Source organism: Mytilus galloprovincialis, chromosome 5 (genome assembly GCF_965363235.1).
Source record: "Mytilus galloprovincialis chromosome 5, xbMytGall1.hap1.1, whole genome shotgun sequence".
Lineage (NCBI taxonomy): Eukaryota > Metazoa > Mollusca > Bivalvia > Mytilida > Mytilidae > Mytilus > Mytilus galloprovincialis.
The window spans coordinates 432,127-455,676 of record NC_134842.1 but is presented as its reverse complement, the minus strand read 5'-3'; the positions used below and the strand labels follow the sequence as shown (position 1 = coordinate 455,676).

At 30.9% G+C, this 23,550-nt stretch overlaps 2 protein-coding genes and 1 long non-coding RNA gene across 3 annotated transcripts in view; 2 read left to right on the top strand and 1 right to left on the bottom strand.

The window, feature by feature from the left end:
* Nucleotides 1-4,044: 4,044 nt before the first annotated feature.
* LOC143074930 (uncharacterized) lies at nucleotides 4,045-6,556 on the top strand. The gene is made up of 2 exons (XR_012978179.1): nucleotides 4,045-4,178; nucleotides 6,035-6,556. It is a non-coding gene; the product is annotated as an uncharacterized LOC143074930 (long non-coding RNA).
* A 3,835-nt stretch (nucleotides 6,557-10,391) lies between these two features.
* Nucleotides 10,392-15,278, bottom strand: LOC143074242 (uncharacterized). The gene is made up of 11 exons (XM_076249789.1): nucleotides 15,214-15,278; nucleotides 14,894-14,966; nucleotides 14,168-14,205; nucleotides 13,849-13,921; nucleotides 13,351-13,511; nucleotides 12,575-12,772; nucleotides 12,207-12,366; nucleotides 11,918-12,019; nucleotides 11,783-11,818; nucleotides 10,890-10,945; nucleotides 10,392-10,648 (listed from the first exon to the last, which is right to left on the bottom strand). The coding sequence occupies exons 1-10, from the start codon at nucleotides 15,247-15,249 to the stop codon at nucleotides 10,896-10,898; spliced, it is 927 nt and encodes a 308-aa protein (XP_076105904.1). The 5' UTR covers nucleotides 15,250-15,278; the 3' UTR covers nucleotides 10,392-10,648; nucleotides 10,890-10,895.
* Nucleotides 15,279-19,667: 4,389 nt separating this feature from the next.
* Nucleotides 19,668-23,550, top strand: part of LOC143074925 (uncharacterized) — a 101,898-nt gene continuing 98,015 nt past the window's right edge. Inside the window, exon 1 of the transcript XR_012978175.1 lies at nucleotides 19,668-19,747. The gene's annotated coding sequence lies outside the window, so the exon portion shown is untranslated. The remainder of the gene's footprint in view (nucleotides 19,748-23,550) is intronic.

The window sequence follows — 23,550 nt, the reverse complement described above, 5'->3', positions numbered from 1 at the left end:
CAAATCCTAGCTTTTTTATACCAAGATAACTTTAATTTTTAAATTTTACAGCAATACAACAGATAACTAATTGACATGGGATTCAGTAAGCTTAATATATATGTAAGATAGCTGCAAAGTTTGAAGAACATCCAAGTTGATTTGAAAAAGTTATCAAAAAAATTAAAGTGTACTATCTCTATTTTGTTCGAACTGCAAATTCTAGCTTTTTTCACCTAGATTAATTTAATTTTTAAATTTTACAGCAATACAACAAAAAACTCAATGACATGGGATTCAGTAAGCTTGATATATATCTAAGATACCTACATAGTTTGATGAAAATTCAAGTTGATTTGAAAAAGTTATTAAAAAATTTAAAGTGTACTATCTCTATTTTGTCTGAATTGCAAATCCTAGCTTTTTTATACCAAGATAACTTTAATTCTTAAATTTTACAGCAATACAACAAATAACGAATTGACATGGGATTCAGTAAGCTTAATATTTATGTAAGATAGTTGCATAGTTTGATGAACATCCAAGTTGATTTGAAAAAGTTATTAAAAAAATTAAGGTGTACTATGTCCATTTTGTTCGAACTGAAAATTCTAGCTTTTTTGACCCAGAGTAATTTAATTTTTAAATTTTACAGCAATACAACAAAAAACTAAATGACATGGAATTCAGTAAGCTTAATATATATCTAAGATACCTACATAGTTTGATGAAAATCCAAGTTGATTTGAAAAAGTTATTAAAAAATTTAAAGTGTACTATCTCTATTTTGTCCGAATTGCAAATCCTAGCTTTTTTATACCAAGATAACTTTAAATTCTTAAATTTTACAGCAATACAACAAATAACTAATTGACATGGGATTCAGTAAGCTTAATATATATATAGGATAGCCGCATAGTTTGAAGAACATCCAAGTTGTTTGAAAAAGTTATTAAAAAAATTAAAGTGTACTATGTCCATTTTGTTCAAACTGCAAATTCTAGCTTTTTTGACCTAGAGTAATTTAATTTTTAAATTTTTCAGCAATACAACAAAAAACTAAATGACATTGGATTCAGTAAGCTTAATTTATGTCTAAGATACCTACATAGTTTGATGAAAATTCAAGTTGATTTGAAAAAGTTATTAAAAAAATTAAAGTGTACTATCTCTATTTTGTCCGAATTGCAAATCCTAGCTTTTTTATACCAAGATAACTTTAATTTTTAAATTTTACAGCAATACAACAAATAACTAATTGACATGGGATTCAGTAAGCTTAATATATATGTAAGATAGCTGCAAAGTTTGAAGAACATCCAAGTTGATTTGAAAAAGTTATCAAAAAAATTAAAGTGTACTATCTCTATTTTGTTCGAACTGCAAATTCTAGCTTTTTTATACCAAGATAACTTTAATTCTTAAATTTTACAGCAATACAACAAATAACGAATTGACATGGGATTCAGTAAGCTTAATATTTATGTAAGATAGTTGCATAGTTTGATGAACATCCAAGTTGATTTGAAAAAGTTATTAAAAAAATTAAAGTGTACTATGTCCATTTTGTTCGAACTGAAATTTCTAGCTTTTTTGACCCAGAGTAATTTAATTTTTAAATTTTACAGCAATACAACAAAAAACTAAATGACATGGAATTCAGTAAGCTTAATAAATATCTAAGACACCTACATAGTTTGATGAAAATCCAAGTTGATTTGAAAAAGTTATTAAAAAATTTAAAGTGTACTATCTCTATTTTGTCCTAATTGCAAATCCTAGCTTTTTTATACCAAGATAACTTTAAATTCTTAAATTTTACAGCAATACAACAAATAACTAATTGACATGGGATTCAGTAAGCTTAATATATATATAGGATAGCCGCATAGTTTGAAGAACATCCAAGTTGTTTGAAAAAGTTATTAAAAAAATTAAAGTGTACTACATGTATGTCCATTTTGTTCAAACTGCAAATTCTAGCTTTTTTGACCTAGAGTAATTTAATTTTTAAATTTTTCAGCAATACAACAAAAAACTAAATGACATGGGATTCAGTAAGCTTAATATATATCTAAGATACCTACATAGTTTGATGAAAATTCAAGTTGATTTGAAAAAGTTATTAAAAAAATTAAAGTGTACTATCTCTATTTTGTCCGAATTGCAAATCCTAGCTTTTTTATACCAAGATAACTTTAATTCTTAAATTTTACAGCAATACAACAAATAACTAATTGACATGGGATTCAGTAAGCTTAATATATATGTAAGATAGCTGCAAAGTTTGAAGAACATCCAAGTTGATTTGAAAAAGTTATTAAAAATTTAAAGTGTACTATCTCTATTTTGTCCGAATTGCAAATCCTAGCTTTTTTATACCAAGATAACTTTTTAATTCTTAAATTTTACAGCAATACAACAAATAACGAATTGACATGGGATTCAGTAAGCTTAATATTTATGTAAGATAGTTGCATAGTTTGATGAACATCCAAGTTGATTTGAAAAAGTTATTAAAAATTTAAAGTGTACTATCTCTATTTTGTCCGAATTGCAAATCCTAGCTTTTTTATACCAAGATAACTTTTTAATTCTTAAATTTTACAGCAATACAACAAATAACGAATTGACACGGGATTCAGTAAGCTTTATATTTATGTAAGATAGTTGCATAGTTTGATGAACATCCAAGTTGATTTGAAAAAGTTATTAAAAAAATTAAAGTGTACTATGTCCATTTTGTTCGAACTAAAAATTCTAGCTTTTTTGACCCAGAGTAATTTAATTTTTAAATTTTACAGCAATACAACAAAAAACTAAATGACATGGAATTCAGTAAGCTTAATAAATATCTAAGATACCTACATAGTTTGATGAAAATCCAAGTTGATTTGAAAAAGTTATTAAAAAATTTAAAGTGTACTATCTCTATTTTGTCCGAATTGCAAATCCTAGCTTTTTTATACCAAGATAACTTAATTCTTAAATTTTACAGCAATACAACAAATAACTAATTGACCTGGGATTCAATAAGCTTAATATATATGTAAGATAGCTGCATAGTTTGATGAACATCCAAGTTGATTTGAAAAAGTTAATAAAAAAATTAAAGTGTACTATCTCTATTTTCTCCGAATTGCAAATCCTAGCTTTTTTTATACCAAGATAACTTTAAATTCTTAAATTTTACAGCAATACAACAAATAACTAATTGACATGGGATTCAGTAAGCTTAATATATATGTAAGATAGCTGCAAAGTTTGAAGAACATCCAAGTTGATTTGAAAAAGTTATCAAAAAAATTAAAGTGTACTATCTCTATTTTGTTCAGTTTGTTTCACCCTCAGCTGCCACTATATGTAATGCTAAAATTGAAAGAAAAAAATTGTTTTTGACTTGTCGCGAAAAAAATAGATTGTTTTTCGCCATTGGTGAAAAAAAAAATTGTCCAGAAAAAAAAACCATGGCCCCCCCCAGAAAATCAAATGGTTGCTGCCTTATTGACATAATTTAGAATGAAAAAATAACATTTTATAAAAAGGAATATATCGAGCAACAATTAAAATAAAGAAATGAATAAATAGATTAATGAATAACTTGATAAATAAAGAAAAGAAAGAATTTTAAAAAATCGGAACGCCTATATGTGCAATAAATTTATATAGTACTTAATGCATAAGACACGTAATGTAAGTTGACCTTTTTGCGGTGTATGACAAGATTCAAATAACATACGTCCATTTATGTTAGGGTACTCTTTGTAACAGTAAGTCAATTGATATATGTTCTTACATTGCAAGCAAAACAGTTTTTATTGCGTGTGTTGAGTATTTACTGCTTAATATTTCTTATTCTGCATAAGCCAATTGACCTCTCGAAGGAGTATTTGAATATCTAAAAGATGGATGATTTGTATCAATAAAGAGTGTTGAAGTTTGTCATACACTGTGCGAAGAAATTTTTTTGTTAATCTTCATAGAATCCAGGGGACATTGTCGTCCCGAACCAGCTGGTCGTCCCGATTACGATTGTCGTCCCGAACCAGCTGGTCGTCCCGATTACGAATGTCGTCCCGAAAAAGATGATCGTCCAGCATCTGCGGGACGACGACTTATGCTTCCGTACGATAATTGTCACATAAAAAGGAAAATTTTAAAAAAGTCTTCAGTATAAGTTTGTCAAGCACAAAGATAAGGTCAGTTTTATTTATATATGTTCTTGTCCAATTATGTTAGGGTAAACTTTGAAATAGCAAGCCAGTTGCAATTGCATATGTTATACACTGTAAGAAAGACAGTTTACATTGCGTGTCTTCTTTCTAAACTATACCATATTTCGTATTGTATATAGGCCAATTGCCGTCTCGAACAATTATTTGCCCATCACAGTAGATTGTGTTTCAATAAAGCGTGTTGAGGTTTGTCACTGTCCGAAGATAATTTTTTGATGCATTACTTATTCACTCATCTGACATTGCGTGTCTTATTTACAAACTACTTTTTATTTCTATTGTACATAGACCAATCGTCATTTTTTGGTATAAATCCTTAATTAATATTGGGGATAACACAGTTATTTAAAAGTGTTAAGGTTTGGCAAACACTCCCAGCACATCAGTTTTTGTTCCATTACTTGAGATCACATATTAAGCATCCGGGAGGACATTGTCGTCCCGACCAAAATTGTCGTCCCGAAAAGTTGATCGATCCGTATCTGCGGGACGACGATTGATGCTTCCGCACGAAAATTGTCACATATAGAAAGACAAATTTCAAAATGATATCAAAAAGATTCTTTTCATACACTTTAAGAAAGTCAGTTTTTATATTAACTTTCGTCCATTAATATTCGGGGTTACAAAGTCAATTTGAGGGACAATTAACATTGTGTGTCTTATTGATCAATTACTGTTGTATTTTTAATGTACATATACCAATTGTTGTCTTAAACTAGTGTTGTATAAATCATTTCGTTCATTAATATTTGGGGTAACACAGTCAATTTAAAGTGTTAAGGTTTGGCAAACACTTCCCATTCATCAGTTTTGTTCCATTACTTGATCACATATTTAGCATCCGGGAGGACATTGTCGTCCCGACAAAAATTGTCGTCCCTTCAAAAATTTAATGTTGTCTTCCATCATGATAGGGACAATTGCCATAGCGTGTCTTATTTACAAACTACTTTTTTATTTCTATTGTACATAGACCAATCGTCATTTTTTTGTATAAATCCTTAATTAATATTGGTGTTAACACAGTTATTAAAAAGTGTTAAGGTTTGGCAAATACTCCCAGCACATCAGTTTTTGTTGCATTACTTGAGATCACATATTAAGCATCCGGGAGGACATTGTCGTCCCGAAAAGTTGATCGATCCGTAGAAAATGTCGTCTTAAACTAGTGTTGTAATAATCATTTCGTCCATTAATATTTGGGGTAACACAGGGCTAGGATTATACCTACCAGTTATACCAGAAGAAAATGATCAACCCGCACCTTCGGCGCGATGTCTATGCTTCTGCACGAAAATTAACACATAAAAGGGAAAATTTATAAAAGTATTCACTATAGGCTTGTCATACTCTGTAATAAGATCAGTTTCAATATGATTTTTGTTCAATTTATTTTAAAGGAAATGTTTAAACATTAAGTCCATCAAATGTTGTCATCCCCCAAGAGACAGCCAGTTAACATTGCGTGTCTTATTTATAAACTACATCATATTTTTATTGTATAGATGCCAATAGACATCTTGAACAATATTTTATTTAATTAATTCGTCCTTTTATGTTAGAGAAAACTGTGTTATATTAAATGTTTTCATACAACGCGAGAAAGATATATTACATTCCGCGTCTTATTTATTAAGTACTTCCTAATTTGTTTGTGCATTAGTCAATTGATGTCTTGAACGATTATTCTTAAACAAAATATCGCCCATTTATGTTGGGGTTAACAGTAAGTCAGTCAAAAATGTTCTCATACACCGTGAAAAAGATTGATGACATTTCGCGTTTTATCTTTTAACTCTATTAATTCTAAATTTCAGATTGTCACTTAGAAGATCTATCATTTCAATTATTTAGTGCTAGCAACTACAATCATGAAAGCTATCGTACAAATAAGTAACTTCAACAAGAGGTTTAAACTGGTTGAGAATGAACGTCGATTCAAGAGAGCATGTGAACAGATTGTCCATTTGAATCACTCTTTAGACGCACTTGGAAACAGATACAAAAAAGCCATGACTGACAACAAGTCTTTCCAATACTCTCTACGTCTACGTATAGCAGTTGTTGAAGGAGTGCGCAACATGTTCTACGGCTACGCTTACCAGAAAGCAGAATCCGTGGCCGAAATTAGGCAAGAACTGTTCGATGAAGTAGTTGACATTATTTCAGAAGATCATTAAGCAGACACTGAGATGTATGCTTGAAGACGGTAGAATAGATGAAAAAAAGTGATATTTTGTGTATCGATTATTCATGCAAAAGTCTTTTTCTTTTTTATTTTTCTTTGATTTTTCAAAGGAAATACATGTGTAGTTGAAATAAAATATTACAATACACGAGCTACATTTATTCAATTGTAAGATGATTTAATCAAATTCATGATTTGATTACAATAAATCATGATTAATAAAGAGATATGTTTGACAATATCTCTACTGACTCGTGCCTTAACTACTAGGTTTGGCTTTGTACTAGTTTTAGATTTCAAACCTTTTTCATCTGGTCGTCGATGGTTGGTTTTGTGTGGACGTGGCGCACGTCAGCCGTATTATTTTTTTTACCTAGGTTTCTTTTGTTGGCTATTAATTGTTTGTTTCTCTGTCGTATATTTTCTCCAATTTATTTGTATTGTAGTCCTGACATGTAGTGTTATCATTTTAATGTTATATTTAATATTGCCATAAAAGCAGGAGGTTTGGCATGCAACAAAGCCAGGTTCAATCCGCCATTTTTTGTCTTAGTCAGGACAATGTCCATTGTTAAATCATAGTTCGTTTCTGTGTGTATTATATTTTAATGGGGTTCGTGTTGTTTATTCTTAGGTTTTCTATGGTGTTTCATATGTACTATTGCTTTTCTGTTTGTCTTTTTCATTTTTAGCCATGGCGTTGTCAGTTTGTTTTAGATTTATGAGTTTGACTGTCCCTTTGGTATCTTTCGTCCCTCTTTTAATTATGTGTTTCTGTTGTATCGTAGTCCACCTCTTATATTTGATGTGTTTCCCTCAGATTTAGTTTGTAACCCGGATTTGATGTTTTCTCAATCGATTTATGAATTTCGAACAGCGGTATACTACTGTTACCTTTATTTTCCCCAAAGACTAGTAATATATATCCCTGCCGAGATAAAGTAAGACCTTCAACATATTTATTTTAAAGAATTTTTTGTTTGGGTCTTTATTCCTAAATGATGTGACAATTATTGAAACATAAGTCGTCGTTTCGAGGATACTTGTCCAGCATCTTTTTCGGGACGACCATCTTAAGCGGGAAGATCATCTGTTTCGGGACGACAATGTATTTGAATAGAGAGATTTTTTTTTAAAGTTAACTGTTAATAAAGATAAAAAAAAAAAGCGATCTAGAGGCCGGAAAGTCATTTAATCCGATCCACTGATAAAGTAAGACCTCCAAAATAACAGTTTATAGTTAGAATTACCGTTAGGGTAAGGGTAATAGTAAGGGTCAATGTTAAGGTTTGCGATAAGGTTCATCACCTTTTTCGGGACGACCATCGTAATCGGGACGAGCATCTCTTTCGTAACGACAATGGATTTAAATTATTTTTTTTTTTTGAAAGTTAACTTTTCCGAAATGATATTTTGTGTATCGTTTATTCATGCAAAGTCTTTTTCTTTTTTTATTTTTCTTTGATTTTTCAAAGGAAATACATGTGTACTTGAAATGAAATATTACAATACACGAGCTACATTATTCAATTGTAAGATGATTTAATCTAATTCATGATTTGATTACAATAAATCATGATTAATAAAGAGATATGTTTGACAATATCTCTATTGACTCGTGCCTTAACTACTAGGTTTGGCTTTGTACTTGTTTTAGATTTCAAACCTTTTTCATCTGGTCGTCGATGGTTGGTTTTGTGTGGACGTGGCGCACGTCAGCCGTATTATTTTTTTTACCTAGGTTTCTTTTGTTGGCTATTAATTGTTTGTTGCTCTGTCGTATATTTTCTCCAATTTATTTGTATTGTAGTCCTGACATGTAGTGTTATCATTTTAATGTTATATTTAATATTGCCATAAAAGCAGGAGGTTTGGCATGCAACAAAGCCAGGTTTAATCCGCCATTTTTTCTCTTAGTCAGGACAATGTCCATTGTTAAATCATAGTTCGTTTCTGTGTGTATTATATTTTAATGGGGTTCGTGTTGTTTATTCTTAGGTTTTCTATGGTGTTTCATATGTACTATTGCTTTTCTGTTTGTCTTTTTCATTTTTAGCCATGGCGTTGTCAGTTTGTTTTAGATTTATGAGTTTGACTGTCCCTTTGGTATCTTTCGTCCCTCTTTTAATTATGTGTTTCTGTTGTATCGTAGTCCACCTCTTATATTTGATGTGTTTCCCTCAGATTTAGTTTGTAACCCGGATTTGATGTTTTCTCAATCGATTTATGAATTTCGAACAGCGGTATACTACTGTTACCTTTATTTTCCCCAAAGACTAGTAATATATATCCCTGCCGAGATAAAGTAAGGCCTTCAACATATTTATTTTAAAGAATTTTTTGTTTGGGTCTTTATTCCTAAATGATGTGACAATTATTGAAACATAAGTCGTCGTTTCGAGGATACTTGTCCAGCATCTTTTTCGGGACGACCATCTTAAACGGGAAGATCATCTGTTTCGGGACGACAATGTATTTGAATAGAGAAATTTTTTTTAAAGTAAACTGTTAATAAAGATAAAAAAAAGCGGTCTAGAGGCCGGAAACTCATTGAATCCGATCCACTGATAAAGTAAGACCTCCAAAATAACAGTTTATAGTTAGAATTACCGTTAGGGTAAGGGTAATAGTAAGGGTCAATGTTAAGGTTTGCGATAAGATTCATCACCTTTTTCGGGACGAGCATCTCTTTCGTAACGACAATGGATTTAAATATAGATATTTTTTTTGAAAGTTAACTTTTCCGAAAAGATAAATAGAAAATCTACAGGACGGAAATTTATTGTTATGTTGGCCCTTTGAGGTCATATTTTAATTATTTCAATCCGATCAGACCAAGTAAGACCTTCAACATAACAATTTAGAGATAGGGTAAGGGTTAGAATAAGGGTTTAGGTCAGGATTAAGTTTAACGTTTGCGTTAATTAGAATATCTAAACCAAGACTACGGCAAAGATTATCGTTATATTTTGTATAGGTGTTTGGGTTAATGTTGGCGATAGGCTTTAATCTCAAACAAACATTTCTTAAGTGAGGTCGGAAAGTGCAGCCGTACACTTTAGTAAAACCAATAAGTTGCTATCCTCTAGATCGTCTTTTCAACTTTAAGAAAATATCTCTATTCGAATTCATTCTACACCTGTTTGACGATTGAAGTCAAAGGCACTTTTCATACTTTGTACATAGATATAATTTTTTGAAATTTCTGACGCATGCGCAGTCACAAAAAGGGCAAACATTCGAAAAGATGAAACAGTGCACCTTACTAACCCTCGTCAAAGTCCACTGCCCACGTTAACACACTGACCAAAAAAAAAACAAAAAAAAAACAAACAGAGAAGACGAAAAGTGCGGCCGTACACTTCAGTCAATCCAATAACCATAACCTGACCCTCTACCCTCCTTAGTGAAAAACTCAATAACCTACCCATTCCAAGATAAAGCAAGGCCGTAAATACAACGATTTCAACACATATATGGATATGTTTCAAACCCCTGTCCTTTTCATGAAAGTGACCTACCAAATAAGAATTTGTGCTGGGTTTTTAATAACATGAGCGACACGAATGGTGCCATATGTAGAGTTGAATCTGCTAACCCTCGTCAAAGTCCACTGCCCTCGTTAAAATTACTACCTTGAACCTAACACTAACACTTACCTTGACCCTAACCCAAACACTGACCAAAAAAAAACAAAAAAAAACAAATAGAAACGTGTTTACAGAGAGGTCGGAAAGTGCGGCCGTACACTTCAGTCAATCCAATAACCATAACCTGACCCTCTACCCTCCAAAACACGAAGTTTTAGTGAAAAACTCAGTTCAGTATTTCATACACGGTGATAAGACAAATTACATTCCATGTCTTATCGTACCAGGGATACGGGTTGATCAGCCTTTTCGAGATGACCATCTTAATCGGTACAAACATGTTTGAACTTAATTGTTATATATACAATAAACAATTGATGTATTTTCCTCTTTTTTTTCTTTATTTGTTCTACAAAATATAAATACTAACACAACATTTTTAACAGAATATAATAGTGTAACCCGTTTAAACAAAAACAAAAATAGACATGCCTCATAGAAAAAAAAGTTCAAAAATATAACCGCTCTGAAATCATTCATTGTCCATATTCGTTGAATAACAATTTCGACTCAATTGCAACGTCTCATACACTTTTTCGTGTTCCCACTTCTCATTCAGTGTTAATATGCTCCTCTCTGTCATGTCTTCTCTCCTGAAAGGTATATAAAAGGGCTAATGTTATTTTATATAATTGTTTTATTTATTATGGAATGAAACCTATTTTTGTCCTTTGCATTACTATATTAAACAATTGTTACAACTATATCTGATGACGTCTTCGAGCCGTTATTGTCTGTAATATAACATTTATCTGCGAAACAATGTCATTTGCTATTTTGGTGCATTCTTCTTTAAAAGAATACATTTTTATCGATTATTATTATAATACTAACCATCCATTAAGTTTCTGTCTTTTCTGTTTTGATAGTGCTTTCGTTAAACTTTGGCACTGCAAAAGGAATGCTGTGTTGTTAAGCAGAAAATGACATTTTGTTCAAAACGTGATGCAAGTATGTTTGTTTTGTTCATACTTTTAACGACAAAATTATTTTTATGTCTACCTGTACGAATTTCAAACGCGCATTTTTACACCAGCAATGAAAACCTTCTTTCCTTGACGGGTAGACTTTATATACATAAATTAAGTGGTACAAGAAAAGCAAAATGAGTATGTTAATTTTGATGTATGCCTTTTTGTGATTCTTCGTTACATTTGTTGTTTTATAGTGATATTAAGATGATAACACAATAATGACTGCTGTACCCCTATTTTTGACATTTTTACTCTTTGAGTATGTTTGTTTTGTTCATACATCGTTGACAATGTAATGGAATTTGATGCGACTGTCATACAAGTGAGAGGTTTAGCTAGCAATAAAACCAGGTTCAATCCACCATTTTCTACATTAGAAAATGCCTGTACCAAGTCAGGAATATGACAGTTGTTATCCATTCGTTTGATGTGTTTGGACTTTTGATTCTGCCTTTTGATTTTGGATTTTCCTTTTGAATTTTCCTCGGAGTTCGGTATTTTTGTGTTTTTACTTTTTTCTTTCTAATAGCATCTGTATATGAGATGAATTGAAAAAGACAAATTTGGTATACGTATAAATTTGTTTGCAATTAAGATGAGAAGTTCGCAGGTATATATTTAAAACTGATTTTGACATTCATGTGGGTTATCAGTAAATCTTCTGTTTATAAAAAAACTCTAAGCATTTGTCAAATATCACGATCACCACTTGATCCAAAAGACAGCTATTTTTTCAAAATATACTATACGTACTTTTAATATCTTTTATAACCTCTGTTGAATTTCTTCCTATAAAAAAAAGCGAAGTTGTTAGTATCTTGTATTGTTTTATACACGTCAAGTTAATATACGGGTCATGTACTACAGGTATATTTCATATGTACTTACTTTTTAGTTTCCTTTTTTCTGGTATAATTTGATGCGAGTGACTGTTCTGCCTGGGCGAAATTGGTGACCAATTGGTGGGGTCAAGGCAGAGCTTGGCAATAACTGTAGAAATAAAGTAAAATATAAGAATACGGAATAAAACGTACGATGGTAACGATAAAGAATTGATTTTTGTAAACAGTTTCTTCAAAACAAGTACATAAAAAAGTAAGCCAAATAACGAAATATGTATGGATTTTCTATTAAAGGCTCATAAACATACGTAGACATATATGCAATTCAAGTTTACCTGAAGATGCTGTAGGGGTTAATCCTAACTCTTCGAGTTCTATTTCCATCTCTTGCAATTCATTCTCATTACCATAATAATCATTTTCATCCATAAGTTCTGTGCGCATTCTACTTATTTGCATATGCTCACTTTTTGTTTTGCCTCTTAATTCACCTGCCTGAAAGAACATATAGTGTTTATTATATCACATACTTATAGTATATAAGGAGTATGTTCTTTGGATTGTTTTATGATTTGAGTACATATGATATTTTTTTCCTTTAGTTATATATTTTTCATTTTACAGATAAAATGTTAAATATAATATAAATAAACCCAGAATTCTTCCTCTGACTTTCCGTATGTTACCGCCTTTTTTCACTTACCATCTTTGTCAACTGTGTTAAACTTAATGTCTTAGGTGCGCCTTCATTTTTGTCATCAGTCAGATTGCCATATTCATTATATTTCTTATCATTTTCGATTTGTCTATCATCAGATCTTTTGACAACACTTTCGTTCACGGTTCGATGATATATCTGGCCTTTAATCTCACTGTTTACTTCTCCTCCTATTTCATGTATCTGAATAAAAATAATATATGTTTTTTTTTATCACTTCATCCAATATATTAAGTACTTTTGTTTTGTTTAACCAACTATATTATGTTTTATAAATATAAAAAGCTGAAATCTGTCAATAAGTATTCTGCAATGTCTGACTCAACTGTTTAGTTAACTATATTTTCATCCAATTTTCAATATATCCATAAGATTTCTGTTCCTTAACCTCATTTGTCTGCAAGAGATGAAACTTATTATGTTTAGCCGCCTTATCTGAGGTTAGGGTTAGGGTTTTATGTGTGTGATTGTAGTTTTTCATGATGTAAGAAGGGAATGAGTGCAAATAAGAAAACTCTCCTTAGATTTTTTAAACTAAACCATTATATGTCACAAAGAATGGTCTTGAACACGAAATAGCCTGTGCTCATACTGAACATTAACAGAAACAGTCTTATCTACAAAATAACACTTTTTTGGACCACATCAACAATCATAAAGAACCAAACATCAGGTTCCTGACATAGGACTGGTACATATACAACGTTTATTAGAATATGAATAAACCCATTACTGTCCGTATGTTTCTGCGTTTGACCTACCATGTTTAATGACGTCTCAAGTGTTTCTAATTTTTTGCCACCATTCAGATTGCCATGTTCACTATCTTTCTTTTCATTTACGTTTTGCTTAACGTCTTTCTCATCAGATCTTTTGTCAGCACTTTCATATACTGTTTCATGAGATATATGGTCTTTGTTAGCTGCAAAGAAATCATCTTAATCAAACTCGAACAAACAAGGCATATAAAAACACAACATAAAAAACTTACAAGTTAACCTCGCAATGCTTGTCACAACATTTCTTCACATTTTATTAAGACATTTCAACTAACAAGCTGAGGTTATGAAGAATTTTGTGTCGTGTCCACTTATATTTTATATGAAATTAGAGATAACTTTTCCACAGTATTATTACTATAAGTTCTTAAATTTAAAAGTTTGCTATTACAATACTTATTAATATAACACAAGTATTATTATTATAAGTTCTTCAATTCAAAACTGAGTAATGCAACAGAAAGAAACGAACTTATTTACCATTCTTTAATTCTGAAATAGTTCTTTGCAAATTGATATTCCCAGTGTTTATATCTCCTTTTAGTTCATGTACCTGAAAGAAAAAAAAACACACGTTATGTGTTATCACTTCATTCTATATGCTATCTGCTTTTACTCTACGTATTTTTCAATTTTTACCTTACAACTTGTTGTAAATGTGTTTTCATATATTTTCAATATTTACATAAGTTGTCTCTCTTTTTAATTTCATCGCCTGCAGGAGACTTATTATGTTCAACCACCTTATCTATTTTTTTTATCGTAGTAGTTCCCAGATTATTTTCCCTGTTTTACTTACCACTTGTGCCAACTGCGTTTTCATCCCATTTTCCATTTCTTAAAAAGATATTCAGTACATTTATGATTGAAAGAATAACATAATGTACGACTTTTTTTACAAATAAATGGATGAAAAGAAATATAAAAACTGACCTTCTCACAGTGTCTGATTACTTTTATAAATTTTCCTTTTTATGTGAAATGTGTCGTGCAGAAGCAAAAAGTCTTCGTCCCGAAGATGAGGATTGATGAACTGTTTGGGATGTATCTAAACATTTAATAAGTAACTGTTGTAAAGTTTACACTGATATAAAAGAACAAATGTTCGTACAAAAAATGGTTCGAGACGTCCATTGGCTTATGTACAATGGTACAATATCTTGGTGTTGGAAGTGTTAAGCCATTAAAGTACTTAATAATATAAAATTGCGGTAGTAATTGGTTAATTATATATATTATCTAACTGTGTAGGTACAAGACGCGAAATGTAAATTGTCTTTCTTCCGATGTATGAAAATATTGTACTGCCTTACTGTTACAAAGCTTACCCTTACATAAATGACCGATTTTGTATACAAATAATCGTTCAAGATGTCAATAGGCGTATGTACAATGGTACAATATGTTGGTGTTGGAAGTTTGCCATTACAATACTTATTAATATAACACATGTATTATTATTATAAGTTCTTCAATTTAAAACGAAAATCTGAGTAATGCAACAAGAAGAAACCAACTTATTTACCATCCTTTAATTCTGAAATAATTCTTTGCAAATTGATATTCCCAGTGTTTATATCTCCTCTTAATTCATGTACCTGAAAGAAAAAAATACACGTTATGTGTTATCACTTTATCATATATACTATCTGCTTATACTCTACGTATTTTTCAATGTCTATCTTACAACTTGTTTTAAATGTGTTTTCATCTAATTTTCAATATATACATAAGTTGTCTCTCTTTTTAATTTCACCTGCCTGCAGGAGACTTATTATGTTCAACCATCTTATCTAATTTTGTTTATCGTAGTAGTTCCCAGATTATTTTCCCTGTTTTACTTACCACTTGTGCCAACTGCGTTTTCATCCAATTTTCCATTTCTTAAAAAGATATCCAGTAAATTTATGATTGAAAGAATAACATAATGTACGAATTTTTATACAAATAAATGGATGAAAAGAAATATAAAAACTGACCTTCTCACAGTGTCTGATTACTTTTATAAATTTTCCTTTTTATGTGAAATGTGTCGTGCAGAAGCAACAAGTCTTCGTCCCGAAGAAGAGGATTGATCAACTGTTTGGGATGTATCAAAACATTTAATAAGTAACTGTTGTAAAGTTTACACTGACATACAAGAACAAATGTTCGTACAAAAAATGGTTCGAGACGTCCATTGGCTTATGTACAATGGTACAATATTTTGGTGTTGCAAGTGTTAAGCCATTAAAGTACTTATTAATATAAAATTGTGGTAGTAATTGGTTAATTATATGTATTATCTAACTGTGAAGGTACAAGTCGCGAAACGTAAACTGTCTTTATCGTGGTGCATGAAAACACTTTACGGCCTTACTGTTACAAAGCTTATACTAACCTAAAATGAACGATTTTGTATACAAATAATCGTTTGAGACGTCAATAGGCTTATGTACAATGGGACAATATATTGGTGTTGGAATTGGAAGTGTTTGCCATCACAATATTTATTGATATACAATAGTAATTAAATAATTATATGTACATTGATTTTTTGTCGGGATGACAATGTCCTCCCGGATGCTTAATATGAGATCAAGTAATGGAATAAAACTATTGTGTTGGGTGGGAAGTTTTTTCCAAACCTTCACACTTTAAATTGACTGTGTTACCCCAAATATTAATGGACGAAATGATTTATACAACACTAGTTTAAGACGACAATTGGTCTATGCACATTAAAAATAACAAGTAATTGATCAATAAGACACACAATGTCAATTGTCCATCTAGTGGTGGAAGAAAACATTAAATTGACTTTGTAACCCCGAATATTAATGGACGAAAGTAAATATAAAAACTGACCTTCTTAAAGTGTATGAAAAGCCTCTTTTTTATATCTTTTTGAAATTTGTCTTTATATTTGTGACAAGTTTCGCGCGAAAGCATAAATCGTCGTCCCGCAGATACGGATCGATCAACTTTTCGGGACGACAATTTTGGTCGGGACGACAATGTCCTCCTTGATGCTAACTATGTGATCTCAAGTAATGGAACAAAACTGATGTATGGGGTGGGAAGTGTTTGCCAAACCTTAACACTTTAAATTGACTGTGTTACCCCAAATATTAATGGACGAAATGAATACAACACTAGTTTAAGACGACAATTAGTCTATGCACATCTATGTACATTAAAAATAAAAAGTAATTGATCAATAAGACACACAATTTCAATTGTCCCTCTAGTGGTGGAAGAAAACATTAAATTGACTTTGTAACCCCGAATATTAATGGACGAAAGTAAATATAAAAACTGACCTTCTTAAAGTGTATGAAAAGCCTCTTTTTGATATCTTTTTGAAATTTGTCTTTATATTTGTGACAAGTTTCGCGCGAAAGCATAAATCGTCGTCCCGCAGATACGGATCGATCAACTTTTCGGGACGACAATTTTAGTCGGGTCGACAATGTCCTCCTTGATGCTAAATATGTGATCTCAAGTAATGGAACAAAACTGATGTATGGGGTTGGAAGTGTTTGCCAAACCTTAACACTTTAAACTGACTGTGTTACCCCAAATATTAATGGACGAAATGATTTATACAACACTAGTTTAAGACGCCAATTGGTCTATGCACATTAAAAATAAATAGTAATTGATCAATAAGACACACAATGTCAATTGTCCCTATCATGATGGAAGACAACATTAAATTTTTGTCGGGACGACAATGTCCTCCCGGATGCTAAATATGTGATCAAGTAATTGAACAAAACTGATGTATGGGGTGGGAAGTGTTTGCCAAACCTTAACACTTTAAATTGACTGTGTTACCCCAAATATTAATGGACGAAATGATTTATACAACACTAGTTTAAGACGCCAATTGGTCTATGCACATTAAAAATAAAAAGTAATTGATCAATAAGACACACAATGTCAATTGTCCCTCTAGTGGTGGAAGAAAACATTAAATTGACTTTGTAACCCCGAATATTAATGGACGAAAGTAAATATAAAAACTGACCTTCTTAAAGTGTATGAAAAGCCTCTTTTTGATATCTTTTTGAAATTTGTCTTTATATATGTGACAATTTTCGCGCGGAAGCATAAATCGTCGTCCCGCAGATACGGCTCGATCAACTTTTCGGGACGACAATTTTGGTCGGGACGACAATGTCCTCCTTGATGCTAAATATGTGATCCCAAGTAATGGAACAAAACTGATGTATGGGGTGGGAAGTGTTTGCCAAACCTTAACACTTTAAATTGACTGTGTTACCCCAAATATTAATGGACGAAATGATTTATACAACACTAGTTTAAGACGCCAATTGGTCTATGCACATTAAAAATAACAAATAATTGATCAATAAGACACACAATGTCAATTGTCCCTCTAGTGGTGGAAGAAAACATTAAATTGACTTGGTAACCCCGAATATTAATGGACGAAAGTAAATATAAAAACTGACCTTCTTAAAGTGTATGAAAAGCCTCTTTTTGATATCTTTTTGAAATTTGTCTTTCTATATGTGACAATTTTCGCGCGAAAGCATAAATCGTCGTCCCGCAGATACGGATCGATCAACTTTTCGGGACGACAATTTTGCTCGGGACGACAATGTCCTCCCGGATGCTAAATATGTGATCAAGTAATGGAACAAAACTGATGTATGGGGTGGGAAGTGTTTGCCAAACCTTAACACTTTAAGACTATGTTACCCAAAATATTAATGGACGAAATGATTTATACAACACTAGTTTAAGACGCCAATTGGTCTATGCACATTAAAAATAAAAAGTAATTGATCAATGAGACACACTATGTCAATTGTCCCTCTATTGGTGGAAGAAAACATAATTGACTTTGTAACCCCGAATATTAATGGACGAAAGTAAATATAAAAACTGACCTTCTTAAAGTGTATGAAAAGCCTCTTTTTGATATCTTTTTTAAAATTTGTCTTTATATATGTGACAATTTTCGCGCGGAAGCATAAATCGTCGTCCCGCAGATACGGATCGATCAACTTTTCGGGACGACAATGTCCTTTCGGATGCTTAATATGTGATCTCAAGTAATGGAACAAAACTGATGTATGGGATGGGAAGTGTTTGCCAAACCTTAACACTTTAAATTGACTGTGTTACCCCAAATATTAATGGACGAAATGATTTATACAACACTAGTTTAAGACGCCAATTGGTCTATGCACATTAAAAATAAAAAGTAATTGATCAATAAGACACACAATGTCAATTGTCCCTCTAGTGGTGGAAGAAAACATTAAATTGACTTTGTAACCCCGAATATTAATGGACGAAAGTAAATATAAAAACTGACCTTCTTAAAGTGTATGAAAAGCCTCTTTTTGATATCTTTTTGAAATTTGTCTTTATATATGTGACAATTTTCGCACGGAAGCATAAATCGTCGTCCCGCAGATACGGATCGATCAACTTTTCGGGACGACAATTTTTGTCGGGACGACAATGTCCTTCCGGATGTTTAATATGTGATCTCAAGTAATGGAACAAAAACTGATGTGCTGGGAGTGTTTGCCAAACCCTAACACTTTTAAATAACTGTGTTACCCCCAATATTATTTAAGGATTTATACTAAAAAATGACGATTGGTCTATGTACAATAGAAATAAAAAGTAGTTTAAAGACACGCAATGTCAGATGAGTGAATAAGTAATGCATCAAAAAATTATCTTCGGACAGCGACAAACCTCAATACGCTTTATTGAAACACAATCTACTGTGATCGGCAAATAATTGTTCGAGACGGCAATTGGCCTATATACAATACGAAATATCGTATAGTTTAGAAAAAAGACACGCAATGTAAACTGTCTTTCTTACAGTGTGTAACATATGCAACTGGCTTGCTATTTCAAAGTTTACCCTAACATAATTGGACAAGAACATATATAAATAAAACTGACCTTATCTTTGTGCTGGACAAACTTATACTGAAAACTTTTTTAAAATTTTCCTTTTTATGTGACAATTATCGTACGGAAGCATAAGTCGTCGTCCCGCAGATGCTGGACGATCAGCTTTTTCGGGACGACAATCGTAATCGGGACGACCAGCTGGTTCGGGACGACAATCGTAATCGGGACGACCAGCTGGTTCGGGACGACAATCGTAATCGGGACGACCAGCTGGTTCGGGACGACAATGTCCCCTGGATTCTATGAAGATTAACAAAAAAATTTCTTCGCACAGTGTATGACAAACTTCAACACTCTTTATTGAAACAAATCATCCATCTTTTAGATATTCAAATACTCCTTCGAGAGGTCAATTGGCTTATACAGAATAAGAAATATTAAGCAGTAAATACTCAACACACGCAATAAAAACTGTTTTGCTTGCAATGTAAGAACATATATCAATTGACTTACTGTTACAAAGAGTACCCTAACATAAATGGACGTATGTTATTTGAATCTTGTCATACACCGCAAAAAGGTCAACTTACATTACGTGTCTTATTCATTAAGTACTATATAAATTTATTGCACATAAATTATAGGCGTTCCGAATTTTTAAAATTCTTTCTTTTCTTTATTTATCAAGTTATTTATTAATCTATTTATTCATTTCTTTATTTTAATTGTTGCGCTATATATTCCTTTTTATAAAATGTTATTTTTTCATTCTAAATTATGTCAATAAGGCAGCAACCATTTGATTTTCTGGGGGGGGCCATGGGTTTTTTTTCTGGACAATTTTTTTTTTCGCCAGTGGCGAAAAACAATCTATTTTTTTCGCGACAAGTCAAAAACAATTTTTTTCTTTCAATTTTAGCATGACATATAGTGGCAGCTGAGGGTGAAACAAACTGAACAAAATAGAGATAGTACACTTTAATTTTTTTGATAACTTTTTCAAATCAACTTGGATGTTCTTCAAACTTTGCAGCTATCTTACATATATATTAAGCTTACTGAATTCCATGTCAATTAGTTATTTGTTGTATTGCTGTAAAATTTAAGAATTTAAAGTTATCTTGGTATAAAAAAAGCTAGGATTTGCAATTCGGAGAAAATAGAGATAGTACACTTTAATTTTTTTATTAACTTTTTCAAATCAACTTGGATGTTCATCAAACTATGCAGCTATCTTACATATATATTAAGCTTATTGAATCCCATGTCAATTAGTTATTTGTTGTATTGCTGTAAAATTTAAGAATTAAGTTATCTTGGTATAAAAAAGCTAGGATTTGCAATTCGGACAAAATAGAGATAGTACACTTTAAATTTTTTAATACCTTTTTCAAATCAACTTGGATTTTCATCAAACTATGTAGGTATCTTAGATATTTATTAAGCTTACTGAATTCCATGTCATTTAGTTTTTTGTTGTATTGCTGTAAAATTTAAAAATTAAATTACTCTGGGTCAAAAAAGCTAGAATTTTCAGTTCGAACAAAATGGACATAGTACACTTTAATTTTTTTAATAACTTTTTCAAATCAACTTGGATGTTCATCAAACTATGCAACTATCTTACATAAATATTAAGCTTACTGAATCCCATGTCAATTCGTTATTTGTTGTATTGCTGTAAAATTTAAGAATTAAAAAGCTATCTTGGTATAAAAAAGCTAGGATTTGCAATTCGGACAAAATAGAGATAGTACACTTTAAATTTTTAATAACTTTTTCAAATCAACTTGGATGTTCATCAAACTATGCAACTATCTTACATAAATATTAAGCTTACTGAATCCCATGTCAATTCGTTATTTGTTGTATTGCTGTAAAATTTAAGAATTAAAAAGTTATCTTGGTATAAAAAAGCTAGGATTTGCAATTCGGACAAAATAGAGATAGTACACTTTAAATTTTTAATAACTTTTTCAAATCAACTTGGATGTTCTTCAAACTTTGCAGCTATCTTACATATATATTAAGCTTACCGAATCCCATGTCAATTAGTTATTTGTTGTATTGCTGTAAAATTTAAGAATTAAAGTTATCTTGGTATAAAAAAGCTAGGATTTGCAATTCGGACAAAATAGAGATAGTACACTTTAATTTTTTTAATAACTTTTTCAAATCAACTTGAATTTTCATCAAACTATGTAGGTATCTTAGATATATATTAAGCTTACTAAATCCCATGTCATTTAGTTTTTTGTTGTATTGCTGAAAAATTTAAAAATTAAATTACTCTAGGTCAAAAAAGCTAGAATTTGCAGTTTGAACAAAATGGACATACATGTAGTACACTTTAATTTTTTTAATAACTTTTTCAAACAACTTGGATGTTCTTCAAACTATGCGGCTATCCTATATATATATTAAGCTTACTGAATCCCATGTCAATTAGTTATTTGTTGTATTGCTGTAAAATTTAAGAATTTAAAGTTATCTTGGTATAAAAAAGCTAGGATTTGCAATTAGGACAAAATAGAGATAGTACACTTTAAATTTTTTAATAACTTTTTCAAATCAACTTGGATTTTCATCAAACTATGTAGGTATCTTAGATATTTATTAAGCTTACTGAATTCCATGTCATTTAGTTTTTTGTTGTATTGCTGTAAAATTTAAAAATTAAATTACTCTGGGTCAAAAAAGCTAGAATTTTCAGTTCGAACAAAATGGACATAGTACACTTTAATTTTTTTAATAACTTTTTCAAATCAACTTGGATGTTCATCAAACTATGCAACTATCTTACATAAATATTAAGCTTACTGAATCCCATGTCAATTAGTTATTTGTTGTATTGCTGTAAAATTTAAGAATTAAAGTTATCTTGGTATAAAAAAGCTAGAATTTGCAGTTCGAATAAAATAGAGATAGTACACTTTAATTTTTTTGATAACTTTTTCAAATCAACTTGGATGTTCTTCAAACTTTGCAGCTATCTTACATATATATTAAGCTTACTGAATCCCATGTCAATTAGTTATTTGTTGTATTGCTGTAAAATTTAAAAATTAAAGTTATCTTGGTATAAAAAAGCTAGGATTTGCAATTCAGACAAAATAGAGATAGTACACTTTAATTTTTTTAATAACTTTTTCAAATCAACTTGAATTTTCATCAAACTATGTAGGTATCTTAGACATATATTAAGCTTACTGAATCCCATGTCATTTAGTTTTTTGTTGTATTGCTGAAAAATTTAAAAATTAAATTACTCTAGGTCAAAAAAGCTAGAATTTGCAGTTTGAACAAAATGGACATAGTACACTTTAATTTTTTTAATAACTTTTTCAAACAACTTGGATGTTCTTCAAACTATGCGGCTATCCTATATATATATTAAGCTTACTGAATCCCATGTCAATTAGTTATTTGTTGTATTGCTGTAAAATTTAAGAATTTAAAGTTATCTTGGTATAAAAAAGCTAGGATTTGCAATTCGGACAAAATAGAGATAGTACACTTTAAATTTTTTAATAACTTTTTCAAATCAACTTGGATTTTCATCAAACTATGTAGGTGTCTTAGATATTTATTAAGCTTACTGAATTCCATGTCATTTAGTTTTTTGTTGTATTGCTGTAAAATTTAAAAATTAAATTACTCTGGGTCAAAAAAGCTAGAATTTTCAGTTCGAACAAAATGGACATAGTACACTTTAATTTTTTTAATAACTTTTTCAAATCAACTTGGATGTTCATCAAACTATGCAACTATCTTACATAAATATTAAGCTTACTGAATCCAATGTCAATTCGTTATTTGTTGTATTGCTGTAAAATTTAAGAATTAAAGTTATCTTGGTATAAAAAAGCTAGAATTTGCAGTTCGAACAAAATAGAGATAGTACACTTTAATTTTTTTGATAACTTTTTCAAATCAACTTGGATGTTCTTCAAACTTTGCAGCTATCTTACATATATATTAAGCTTACTGAATCCCATGTCAATTAGTTATTTGTTGTATTGCTGTAAAATTTAAAAATTAAAGTTATCTTGGTATAAAAAAGCTAGGATTTGCAATTCAGACAAAATAGAGATAGTACACTTTAATTTTTTTAATAACTTTTTCAAATCAACTTGAATTTTCATCAAACTATGTAGGTATCTTAGACATATATTAAGCTTACTGAATCCCATGTCATTTAGTTTTTTGTTGTATTGCTGAAAAATTTAAAAATTAAATTACTCTAGGTCAAAAAAGCTAGAATTTGCAGTTTGAACAAAATGGACATAG